Below are 13623 nucleotides of genomic sequence, written 5' to 3' on the forward strand. Positions count from 1 at the left end.
CCTCGACAACCCAACTGCATTTTACCGCAAACTTGGGACTATTTAACTTTCTAAAGCGGGCGCAATCGCTTGTTTGCTAAGGGTCGGGTCGGTGATTGTGAATGTGTGATTGTTTAAAGGTGTTCAAGAGATAGATACTACCCTTTCGTGAACTTGTGAATTTCGCCAGCCGTCTTCTCTCCTTTATGGAGACAGACGCTGTGTGCACGGTGGGATCGATGGTGTTTTAGCAAATTAGTGGGATATCACAAATTAGCATATGCAGCAAATCCATATGCTAATGTTTTCTTTGATCATTCATTATTCTATGTATTGCCATTTTGAATAGTTATTTGATTGTTTCCCCCCCTAAAAATTACTTGGGATTATGAAATTGCAGGAAGTCCTAATGCCAAAAAAATTGAAAACTTTTGTCAGAGGTTGTCAGAGGTAATTGTGGGGAGGAAACGGGAAGCAAATCCCTGCCTTCAGTGTCAAAGTCCTTTGGGCCATCCTACCAACCTCACTCTTAAGACTTCTATAACGTATATCACATGCTTTAAAACACCCCTGGCTACTGTTTTCGAGGTAAGACCACACATACCAGTAGTGTCTCGAATCGTCACATCCTGGCTACGGTACTATGACTACTTCTGTCTGTATTGCAGTTACGTGTGTACTACGGACACAGGTTGATGTGTAATAGAAATATTAGGTCATATCTTGCTTTGCTAAAGAGTATTCCAACAATGTAGTAGCCTACATCCTGCATGTTCTTGACTGTTGCAGTGCTTTGCCTGTATTTTCATTTCCTCAATATGTTTATTGTATGCACCAAACAACAAGGCCAATTCCCTGTAAGCCTTTCAGCTTTAGTGGCAAAAGTGAGTTAAGATGCATTTCTTTGTATTATCGGGGAAAGTCTATTTCAAGAAACTCTATGGCTCTTTTGTGTGCCACAGCACATGTTTGACACTGAAAAAAAATCTGTGTCAAAAATCAGGACTGTACAGTGCTAGCCAACTTTTATTTGTGACAGAAAACTACATAGGAATTGATATTTATCAGTTCAGTACATCCTAATGTCTTTTTTGTTTACCTTTACCTTCACACACCAGTTAGTTAGTGGAAATGTGGAAGGATATCACACTCGAGAGTAAAAACAAGTTGGTTTATATGTTAAAATTCTTGATGCTGTTTTTGCCTTTCACCTTAACCTTTGCATGTATCTGCGTCTGTTCATTGAGGCTTAAGATACAACAAAGAAAAGAAAATATATTCAGAAAATTTGAATTCAATTGTTGATCAATATGTTTATTAATCTACAAAACTGGATGATTAGGCCTGCAATTAAAGAATTTATTTGATATTTATCAGTTAATTACTGCCATTCAAAATGTTGTGTTGTGTTTTCCTTTATCTTTACAAATGTATATTTTTAGTAGAATAAAGTATGTTGGTGAATGTTTTGCAGTGTAGTTAATTTATGACACTGTTCAAACCATTAACGGATCTGTCAGGTTTCCGATATGTCCCCCCCCCAATGTTAAACTCATTCCATCACCCCTGTTTACACCAATCAGGACGCTGCATACCACAACCATGTGTCCTAATCACAGACTTTAACCATCACTCCTCAGTGAACTGCCTCCTAGTCTGAGATCTTTTTCTAGTTAAAGAGCTAGTTGTCATTATGGAGTGTCCATGTTTTTTAGGAGTTTGTTCAGACTAATACATGTAAAGAAAATTAAATATAGCATTAATTCAGTAAGAAAGTGAAAATTTCAAACAAAAATAGGCGTATTAGGTATCAATTCATTTTATTTTCTTTATTTGTAAGTCTGGCCCCCGGAGTGTCTGCTTAGAAACATTCTGGCACTTGGAAAAATGTAGTTGATGACCCCTGCTCTAAAGGATCATCATATGTTTGTAGTGTCGCTGTCCTGTGAGAACCACGTATCTCCAAAATAAGATCACGACGAATCACGATATCACTTTAACAAAACCAAAAAACTCTACAAAATAGAGTAGAGTACTATGTGCAATACCTTTTTATGTCTTTTTATTTTTTATCTTTTTACATGTTTGTTTTTTTATCTTGTTTTTATTATTTATTTGCTGCTCATGCACTGATTGCCCCCGACCAAAATTCCATGTGTTCATACAATGACGATAAAGACTCTTGAATTTTGAAATGTCAACGTTCATGTGTGTCAGAACAGCCTTATTTAGTTTATATAACACCACTAACAAACACTGATGAAACACTGATGAGTAGCGTTAAAGGTCCCATGGCATGAAAAATTTCACTTTGAGGTTTTTTAACATTAATATGAGGTGGTGGAGGGTGGGGGTGTAGCCTTGACCAACTGCCATGCTTGTTTGCAAGCCATGATCTCTCTATTATAGGTTAGCTATACACAGAATATGATGATAAATTGCCTAACTTTAACTTAACCTGTAGATACACAGCAAGAGACGGTAGATACACAGACCATTATAACAAATTTCCGGTAGGAACGTTGATAGGGAAAGGTGGAAATACACACTGATGATTTTGTGCACAACGAACCACGTTATCGATATTTTGTTCCCAATACTCGACATGTCAGGGATGAACTCTGAAACCGCAATGGTTGGTCACCAATGAAGTGTTTGTGAAAACCGATGTAATTAACTTGCCTTGCAAACATAGGCTACGTTCACACTTGGGCGTCTTTTTTTAACCTGCTAGCGTCTGTTTTACATTATAATTAGGGTTGGGAATCGAGAACCGATTCCTACTTGGAATCGTTTCAAAAATGACGATTCCAGTGGAATGGTTTCTTTATTGGAATCACCAAGCTTGTTGTGTTTCAGCCTTGGAGGACAGTAAGCGGTGCTCTAGTGTGGCTTTATTTGGGGTTGAAAAAGCCCGGTAAAACTGCAACCCACCATTGAATCAAAATAAAACTTTCCTCTTATTTGTGAAATAAGCATGTGACCCGTTTCAACTCCACCCCTCAAAGAATAGAGAATCGATAAGATCCGAAAAATCGCAACTGGAATCAGAATTGTTAACAACCAAACGAAAGCCCAACCCTAATTATAATCCTGTGGAGTAAACCGTGTTTTCAAAAAAGTTGTGAGCGCTTTTTTAAATGCCACCGCCGACATTTTTCCTGCAGCTTGGAGAGTTTTTTTGAAGTTGAAAAACCTACATCAACCGCTTTTTTGACAGCCGACCAATGACAAGCGGAGTAGCCAGACCTGTTGTTTTCATAACAAGAAAAAATGGAGAGCACAGCGAGTTATATACAGTATGACCGGGTGTTCCCTGTACAGGGAACTCGCTTTGTTTTATGTAACGTTATCAGCACCTCTCTCTCTCTCTCTCTCTCTCTCTCTCTCTCTCTCTCTCTAGTCTTTCTCTAGCTCGCTCCACCGCTTTGTATTATCTAACATGTATTATCGAACGTCCACATAGCGCTCTAGGATACTGTGGCAGTAGCTGTTGTTATAGCAACAAAAGATGCTCTCTCCTGCTTTTTGGAACCAAAATGCTAATCTAATTTTTTTTATTTTTTTTGTTACTACAATAGCGCTGGGCTCTAGTCAACTTTTTCTTGTCAAAAAGACACCAAGTGTGAACATAGCCATAGACTGTAAAAAAAAAGGGCTGAACATGTGAATGCATTAAACTATAGTGTGTTGCAGAGAATTGTGTTAAACATTGTTTGAATTAGGCTTATTTGGATTATTGCTGAGCCTAATAAGAACAACGTCCCTCTTATGTATAATCTCTCTAATTAATCGGGGAATTTCTGTATTTGTGTGTGTGTGTGTGTGTGTGTGTGTGTGTGTGTGTGAGAGAGTGTGTGTGTGTGTGTCTTTGCATTTCCCGTTCCAAACAGGCACTGTACTAGTATAACTACTGCTAGCGCCTGGTTAGCTTAACATAGCACAAAGACTGTAAATGGTAAAACAGCTCAACCATCTCGGGCTATTTAAACCTTGTTTTCCTTTTCTTTGACAGAACACATATCTTTTCTTCACACGTCATTTGAAACCAGCCACAGCCACATTATTCACTCAAGTTCCTTTGGGATCCTTTGAGATGAAATGTCTCCTTCTGCTCTGCCCATTCCTGCGTTGTTCAGAGCTGACCTTCAGTGGCATTAAGCAGCTCTCGCACATTTATTTGAAAATGGCACAACACTGCTCATCAACAAAATGACTACTCAAGTCTCTTAATGACACTCAGAGAGCTGGATAAGTGGCCATGAGGGAGCGGGGAAATCAAAGAGCTGGCAGGAGGGGAACAGAAGGGAGTGAGGAAAAGACAGGACAGATGGTAGATTACACAACAAGTAGAGAGATTTGTGGACGTTGAGCTGATTTTTGGCCTTGTTTCCTCTGATCAAATGCATATGTTTGTAGAGGAATATGGTTATAGTTTTTTTCCCCACAACACCTTCTGTTCACATAATACCAGATCTCTATTCCTTCACATTCTATTCTATTACATAAGAGAAAAAAAAAGTTTTTTGTTCCCGAAAGCGTGTCTACTTTTGGCATGTGTGCATCTGTTCTAGACACTCCCTGCATATTTTGTGTAGTTTATGACTGTAGAGAATCAGGCATTTCGTCAGTTTCTCCTTCTCCTTGTACACAGCTTTGTTCGGGTCCAGGTGTGTGGAGAACATTTTAGAAAATCTAGAATACTCTCGATACAACTAAACTCTGAGGATTAGAAGTCTTCTTCTTTCTCGACTTGTTTATCTTTTGTGCTATTGAAATTAGAGGAGGATGGGCGGCTCACTGCTGCTGCTTACAGGACTGATGGTCATCGCAACTTGCTCTCACTTTCTCTGTGTAAGTAGGCCTACTCTGCAAAGAATCAGTCAGCCTGCTTTGTTGCTTTACACTAAGATCTGTGGTTGCTCTAAACCACAGATCTTTCCTTGGCTTTATTTTTTTTGCGTGCTTATGTGTTCTTATCATATATTGTTATATCTGGAAAAGTGCTATCATTCATTATCTTTATGTATGGCTGTCACTTAACCCTCATGTTCTCAAAACTTCTATATCAGAAATACGGGTTTCTTTTTAACCAAATTTCTCAAAAAATGAAGTACAATTGCAAGTACTCGGTTACTACTTTCATTGAATTGTGGGTATTCAATTTTATAGCATTTGAAAAAATTGAAATGGTTTCAAAACCTGGGTGCCCGGATAGCTCAGTTGGTAGATCGGGCGCCCATATATAGAGGTTCACTCCTCGACGCAGCGGGCCGGGGATTCGACTCCAGACCTGCGGCCCTTTGCTGCATGTCATTCCCCCTCTTTCATGTCTTCTGCTGTCCTATCAAAATAAAGGCTGAAAATGGCCACCAAAAGAAAATCTTTAAAAAACAAACCTGACTAAACTTTGACATACACACGTCTATGATTCTCCACCAACATACGTTTCTCTAATAGTAGTCAAAATCATTCATCATTTCAAAATTAGGTATAATCTCCTGTAAATGAGATTTATTGACCACAAATTCCAAAAATTACGTGTAAAACTATTGGTAATAAAGTGGTGCTGGTGAAAATTAGCATCGAAAACGTAAAAAAAAAAAGTGACAAAAACATTGAAAAAAGTGCGAAAGAAAGTGACAAAAACGTCAGAAAATGTGTCCAAAATATTTTTTTAAACGGTCCAAAAGAAGTGTTAATTTTGACCCAGAAGGACAACAAGTGCACCGTCGACCGGAAGACAACACAAGGGTTAATGTATGGCTGTCCCAGTAAAGGTCGAGAGTAAATGCCGTAAACATTGTTCTTTGTAAATCTCTACAATCATTCCCCATAAAGAAGTAAGCAGGCCTGTCCTCGTTGCATGACCCAATTATTTTTCTGTAGCTTGCTAGTTCGGAGTTTGTTGTTGCAAGCGGATGTCAGGCAATTATCCTTGTCATTGTCTGTGTAAAAGATGTATCATAGACAATCTAGATATCTATATAAAGATGGCCTATAAATATGGGAGAAACCGTGGAAAAACAGGAGTGTTGGTAAAAAAAAATAAAAAATCACTGCGCAGAACCCCAAAAAAACTGCCTCTTGAAATTTTAACACTTTTACTTTTGTACAGACTAAACAATGAAACAACTGTTCCAGTCTTTATGTTGGCTGTAACTTCATATTTACTGGACAGATGAGAGAGTGCATAATCAATCAATCAATCAATCAATCAATCAATCAATCAATCAACATTTATCTATATAGCATTTTACAGAAACCAGCAGGTATCCAAAATGCTTCACATCAGAAACCAAGAATAAAACAACATATCATACAATAAAAAGAATGAAACATAGAAAACAGTAAAAACCAGAAAAGGTTCCATAGAAACAGGAGGAGGAGAGTGAAATTGTCACACCACTACTACGTATTAAAAGCCATTCTAAACAAATAGGTTTTGAGTTTGGATCTATAAAGAGCTACATCTGTAATAGTGCGTATATCAGGGGGTAACTTGTTCCAGAGTCTCGGGGCAGCAACTGCAAAAGCCTGATCACCCCACCGTTTATACCTTGACCTCGGGACTTCTAAAACCAGCTGATTTGAAGACTGCAATGACCGGTTGTGCTCATGCGGGGTTAAAATCTCGGACAAATACTCAGAAGCCAGGCCATTTAAGGCCTTGAGAACAAACAATAATATCTTAAAATCGATTCTAAAACGCACAGGGAGCCGACGTAGGGGTGTAGAGAACGGGAGTGATGTGTGCACGTCTAGATGTATTTGTTAAAAAAGCGAGCAGCAGCATTTTGCGCAAGTTGAAGTCGTGAGATGGAGGTTTGATTCAGACCAACATAAAGAGCATTACAGTAATCCAACCTTGAACTAATAAAAGCATGAATCGCCTTTTCTAGATCCTGCCTGTTAAGGAAGGGCTTAACTTTAGCCAGGAGACGAAGCTGGAAAAAGTTCATTTTAACAACATTGCTGATCTGCTTGTCAAATTTCATGTTGCAATCAAAAGTAACCCCCAAATTTTGACCGCTGGTTTAATCTTTTAAGCAAATAAACATATTTCCCAAAATGTCAAAATACTCTTTGGAAGTACGTTTAGATCAGTGCTAGGGTTTGCTCAGTCCGTAGGGAGTTGGGTTGGGAACCGGAGGGTTGCTGGTTCAAATCCCTGTACGGACCCGCTGGACACTCCACCACTGCCCCCCCCCCAAACCACCCAGGGTGCCTGTTCAGCAGTCGCAGCCCACTCACTCTGACATCTCTCCATTTGTGTGTGTGTATATATATATATATATTTCAGGCCTGTGTGTAAATTGTAATTTCTGCTTTGGGGATCAATAAAAAGTATAAAGAAGTAATCTATGAGACATAGACCCCATTTACACCATGTGTTTTTGGGTGATCAGATAATTGGATCTCAATGCGGACAGTGGAGACCCATTAGGTAATATTCAAGTTAAATCATATATATATATATATATATATATATATATATATATATATATATATATATATATATATATATAACATATGCCATGATCTTGTCATGTAACTGCTGAATTAGGGTAGTGGCACCTTTTCTTTGGTCCAATTCAGGCACTATTTGTATCAGAGTTAGAATATTTACACGTGAAGATCCTCACAATGTGAATCTAAATGTGTGTGTGTGTGTGTGTGTGTGTGTGTGTGTGTGTAGGCGTCCGACAGTTGCGATGAGGCTGTGGCTCGTCTGCAGGAAAAGCAGAGGCTTCTGCAGGGCCAGCTTCAGAAACAAGAACTCCTCCTACACAGACTACACTTGCTAAACCAACCGGGCAACAGGGACACAGCCAGACCCGAGCAGAGCCAGGACACCCAGTACACAGGTCAGGACCACGGCCTCAGGACTGGGAAACAAAGCTTAAAATATCCAGAGTTCCAGCTCTCATATTTTAGAAACAGGGACCAGATACCAAACACAGATTGTGTGTGTATGTGTGTCTGTGCCTGTGTGTGTCTCTGTCTGTCTCTGTGTGTGCTAGGGCGTAATTTCCACTGGGGACAGAGGGGACATGCCCCCCCCCCCCCTTTCAAAATCCTGTTTGTGTGTCGTGTCGTCCCCCCACTTTCAAATTAGTATTATATTATTTATAAGTCTCAGTGATTGGCCCTATTTTAAGCAATAAAGAAAGTAAGACTTCTTTTTCTTATACATAGTTGAGTAGCCTACTATTCTTTCTGGCATAATTTCATTATGGTCAACTTATTTTCTGGATTTTGTATTACCATAGTCCCAATAAATGTATGTAGAAATGCAGTGTGTGTGTGTGTGTGTGTGTGTGTGTGTGTGTGTCAGACTGCTCCCAGCTCTTCAGTTCCGGCTCCAAATCCAGTGGTTTCTACACCATCAAACCCCACGGCAGCCCTCACCCAGTCAGAGTCTACTGTGATATGAGTGATGGAGGCGGCTGGATCGTCATTCAGAGACGGATCAATGGAACACAGAGGTTTAACAGGTGTGTCTGTCTGTGATGTCTGATACCTATTAGTGTACAATAATGTAATCATATGAAAAAAATGTATCTATCTATCTATCTATCTATCTATCTATCTATCTATCTATCTATCTATCTATCTATCTATCTATCTATCTATCTATCTATCTATCAGGTCATGGGCAGAATATAAGGATGGATTTGGAGACATGGATGCAGAGTTTTGGCTCGGCAATGACAACCTGCATTACATCACTACACAAGGTCAACACCACTTTTACAAAAACATTTACTCTTCATCAGGTACCCGATGAAGGTCTGGGACCGAAACGTTGTATTTTTCGAAATAAATTATTGCTTGCGTAATGGTCAGTGTGCGGGACTCTTGTTTAAGCTTTTGATCTGCTACTTTTGATCATATCCTACGCACCTGCCCGACAAAAGAGGTGTGCAAAAAAGCTTTCTTACGTTACAAAAACAGTTACAAAATGTTGTAATTTAAAGCTGCACTAATCCATATTCACGTAGAGCGCTACGGAGACTTTTAGCATCTTTTAGCTCATTGTTTTGGTTTTCAAACCCACAACTTCACTGTTTTTGTGTCACTCCAGAGATGGTTTAGAAGCGAGGCAGCGCAACTCGGAGTATTTCCTGTATCTGTCACGTGGGCTCCGCCACGGCCATGCCTCTTTAGGAGACTAGCGGCAGGTCGCGATATTACGAATCCCACTATGGCCACGCCAAGACCCGGCCTTTAATAGCATTTATTGGCCAGGCGTCCATGCTTACGCAAGGTAACGTAACCCCATTTGTTCAGGTCCTATCCCCTGAGCAATCGGCTATCCTAACCTTAACCACTCGAGGTCAAATGCATAACCCCAACCAATCGACCATATGGGTCTTGGCGTGGCCATAGTGGGATTTGTAATTTCGCCGGCAGGTCCTGAGAGTATTGATTCCAATTGGAGAAGTGAACGTGAACACAGAACATGACCGATTTTTTTGCCCCATAGTCACCGAAGTAAATATTGGACCCATTTTTCACAAGCCACATATCTCCTCAACATTCTGACACAAAAACACATTTTTCAGACGGACAAATCAGGGGGAAATTAACTTTGTTCAAGACCTGTTTCTGTCTCAGCAACAAACTCACACGAGATCTGGCAACACAGATAAGCTAACTTCAAGAAACATTTGCGAAAGCCACAGATTACTAATTTTCCTAATGCTAAATATGGATTTTTAGCTGTGTGAATATCTAATGTTAGCAAAAGTAAATATAAATACATCATGTAAATATAACTTTTCATCCATCCACACCTTCACTTCACCAGCCACATAGTGTTGTTGTTGCAAAACAATCATACTTCTTTGTGTTGATGGGATATGAGTTTTATTTCTTTTTATTTTCGGAAAACTTCTATTGTTTGTCTGTTACAGGGAATTATTCTCTGAGGATTAACCTGGGAGACTTTGATGGTTATCAGCGCTATGCCGAGTACAAGAACTTCAAAGTGGCCAATGAAAAGGTGTTGATGCTGACTGACCACTAAAATGTTGAGAACATGTTGATATTAGCCTGAATATTTTTTGGATAAAATTATACAAATATTTGCAAATGTTGAGAAAAGTAACCATCGTGCTTTTTCTTTCTCTATTATGTATACAGGCTTAAAGGAAGTATTACCATTTTGGGAAATTATTAGCTTTCTTTCCAAGAGTTAGATGAGAAGATTGACGCTACTTTAATGTATGTACTCTAAACATGAAGCTACAGCCAGCAGCTAGTTAGCTTAGCTTAGCATAAAGACTGGAAACGGGGAAGCAGCTAGCCTGGCTCTGTCCAAAGTTAAAAATGGCACCTAGCCCTTTTTATAGGTTCAGTAATTTACCCATTATACCTTTTCCCCCCTAATGCCTGCAAAAACCATAAAAACACATTGAGTTTTCCTGGAAGTTGTGAGCTAATACTCCTTCCTGGCTGGACCAGTGACTTCATGGAGCTTCAGATTTAGCGTACACACATGAGCATGGTATTGGCCCCTCAAGTGGTGGAATATAACTAAGTACATTTACTCCAGTACTGAACTTAAGCACAAATGTTGAGGTATTTGTACCTTACTTGAGTCTTTTCTTTTCGTGCCACTTTCTACTTCTACTCTACGCTACATTTTAGAGAGAAATATTGTACTTTTTACTCCACTACATTCATCTAACAGCTTTAGTTACTAGTTACTTTACACATGAAACTGCCCAACAACATATAGACCTAGAAGTCCAGCTGAACTGATTAGACAATTAAATACTTAGTTGATTGACTGTTTTGATTGTTTCCAGTTTCTAAACTGTGAGGATTTTTCTGTATTGAGTACTTTTACTTTTAATACTTCAAGCTTTAGTGCGTAACTTTTTTATATTAATGAATGTCCGTTACATTCAAGCCGTTGCCAAATGAGTTGGTATAAAGCTAATTAAGCCTATCAGTTCCACAAAACTCTCTCTGTATTTCTCAGTATGGCTATATTTAGAAATTGGCGCGCAGAAAATCGAGCTAAGATAATTACCTCTTCTGAAGAGTCCATGTTTTTTTGAATCCTCCGTGTTCTCCTTGGTTACAAGCAACTGCGTGGAGGAGGGGTGCGCGATGACTGAAGGCTTGTATCATGTGGATGCTCTTTTGTTGTCATTATTTAGAATTCCTCATGGGTGAGACAGAAACTACGCACTATAGCTTTAAAGTACATTTTCCTGGTGATTTTTTTTTTTACAGTGTGGTATTAGACACCCTTCCCCCCCAGTATTTGAAGATTTTTATTTTATAAAAGAACATTGAAAAAAATGAGAAAAATGTCAGAAAAAAGGTTCAAAAAGTGGAAAAAAACAACAACAAAAATGTCAAAAAACAAGCGCATAAAAAAACCGACAAACATCAGAATAAGTGACAAAAGACTTGGAAAAAAGTGACAGAAAAAAAACGTTTTAATTTTTTATTTTGACCCAGAAAAACATGCATGGTGGACGGAAGGACAACACATGGGTCAAGCAAGTTGACCAGCTCTCCTCATATCTCTCTATCTCTCTCTGCAGGATCACTACCGACTAACCTTTGGAACCTATGTAGGTACAGCTGGAGATGCTCTGTCTGGGACGGATCAGGTTGGTGTGTCAGAGTGGGCCAGTCACCAGGACATGAAATTCAGCACCTACGACCAGGACAACGATAACTACAAAGGGAACTGCGCACAGGAAGACAAAGGAGGCTGGTGGTTCAACAAGTAGGAGTTCTTTGCGATATTTGCATACATATGCAGCAAGACGCTCATAGTCATTGATTACAGTTAAAAACAACTATTATCAATGACTTTCATTCTCCAGGTGTCACTCAGCACATCTCAATGGCATGTACTACCCCAATGGGCACTACAGTGCGTTGACAGATGATGGTGTAGTTTGGTACACTTGGAAAGGATGGTGGTACTCCCTGAAGACAAGCATCATGAAGCTGCGACCCATCGACTTCAAAATGGATCCCATCAACGACCCCAACGCTGTTCAGAACAGACTACCTTTCTAGATCGGACATGAGGAGATAGCAAGTCTTCTTGGCTCCACTGTTTTGGGCAGAAACGGCTTCATTAATGTATATTAATTGGTGTGAAATCATGTTTCAAATTTCCCCAAAAAAACTAAAACACTAATCCAATTTTATAATCCTCTCAAATCGGATGTAGACTTTAACAATACAGCAAAATCTTTAAAGACTTCAGTAGCTTATATAACAACATACTTGTAAGAGGACTTGTGAAACCTTTGCCTGTTTTTTAGAGACATGAATGTCACAAGGGGAAGTAGTGTGCACACACAACTGTCTATTTTGGTGGAGAAAAGGGAAATCAGACAAAGGCTGAAAGATTAGACCGAAGGCGGTGAAAGGAGCCCTTATCATGTCATTGAAAATGGCAAACATGAACTGAAAGGGTTCTTTTTATGCAATGATATATGACACAAAGAGCAGCTCAGCTCAGTAGTGAAAGTTTGCCCAAATGTTATTGAAGACAAGCAGAAATGACCTGTATATCACAAACAGCTCAAATAAAGGAATGATATACATAAATGAAAACAAAGAAGAAGATACAAGTGACATACGGTTAAAAGAAAATCACAAATATAAAGGATTAGTTTTAGGATTTTAGTAGGCCATACTCTGTACTTAATCTCTCACTATCACTTACAGGTTATTTACAACTCCACTTGTGTACCAGCTATATTTTTTTTCTGCCATTTGCATTATAGCCATAATTAACGGAATAAAACAAGGAAACACTTCCTCTTGTCTATTGAAATATTGTCATATTCCTGCATTACATGAGCACCTTTAAGACCTGACCAACTGTAAATATTACAGTTAAGGTACCTTAACCATAACCATTTGCACACTGTATGTATTAGCCTACTGATAATGTGTTGCCATTTCTGAAAAGCTCAGATAGAAACTGGATATAGTGCTTGAATCATTAAGGATTTGAAGAGTACACATCTGTTAAATGTAGCCTCAGTATATCATACACAATTTCTTTTTGATGGAACAGTGTCTGTAAGTGCATGTCTGCTTGTTTTTAATGTTGCCTAATATCAAGCCTTCATGGATTAATGATGGCCGATCATTTTGTGTCAATTTGTATTAGTAAATATTACAATTAAGTCTGTGACAAGATAGGTTGCAAAAGTTATCCACTTTAATGATTTATTTGTTTTACAAAACAGAGATAAGGAGAACAAGACATAATATTCAGTAGATGTCCAGAGTAATAAAGCATGTGTGGTGAATATGGCTGAAATATAATTTGTCATTACTGTAAAAACAATATTTTGTATGTACACTGTATGATACCTTTGTATTGTACCACAAAACGGAAAACAGATTATTGTATAATGTTATGTTAGACTAGCTATTTAAGCCATCATCTCTGAGGTATTATTTCGTTGCACGCTTGATTATTATTCGTAGCTGCCCAGTTGGTCGGTATTTTTCCCAGTGCATCCACAACAACGTTCAATCAACTCCCCCCCCGTCTACTCCGGGCTGTCTTGGTTTTTAAAACAGGCGCACCGTCCGTGGTTAACACAGGCGCTGATTGGCTGACACCCTTCCACGTTCAGCGAG

At 38.9% G+C, this 13623-nt stretch overlaps 1 protein-coding gene across 1 annotated transcript; it reads left to right on the forward strand.

Moving 5' to 3' along the window:
- The first annotated feature begins 4767 nt into the window (after positions 1 to 4767).
- On the forward strand, positions 4768 to 12130 carry fgl1 (fibrinogen-like 1). Its single transcript, XM_078261521.1, has 7 exons — positions 4768 to 4833; positions 7679 to 7847; positions 8318 to 8477; positions 8632 to 8720; positions 9900 to 9988; positions 11547 to 11734; positions 11835 to 12130. The coding sequence occupies exons 1-7, from the start codon at positions 4768 to 4770 to the stop codon at positions 12031 to 12033; spliced, it is 960 nt and encodes a 319-aa protein (XP_078117647.1). The 3' UTR covers positions 12034 to 12130.
- Positions 12131 to 13623: the final 1493 nt, after the last annotated feature.

Source organism: Sander vitreus, chromosome 10 (genome assembly GCF_031162955.1).
Source record: "Sander vitreus isolate 19-12246 chromosome 10, sanVit1, whole genome shotgun sequence".
Classification (NCBI taxonomy): Eukaryota; Metazoa; Chordata; class Actinopteri; order Perciformes; family Percidae; genus Sander; species Sander vitreus.

Coding starts and splice junctions, on each gene's coding strand:
- fgl1 (XM_078261521.1), top strand. CDS start 4,768: ATGGGCGGCTCACTGCTGCTGCTTACAGGACTGATGGTCATCGCAACT. Junction 7,848..8,317: donor CCAGGACACCCAGTACACAG/GTCAGGACCACG, acceptor TGTGTGTGTCAG/ACTGCTCCCAGCTCTTCAGT. Junction 11,735..11,834: donor GGAGGCTGGTGGTTCAACAA/GTAGGAGTTCTT, acceptor TTCATTCTCCAG/GTGTCACTCAGCACATCTCA.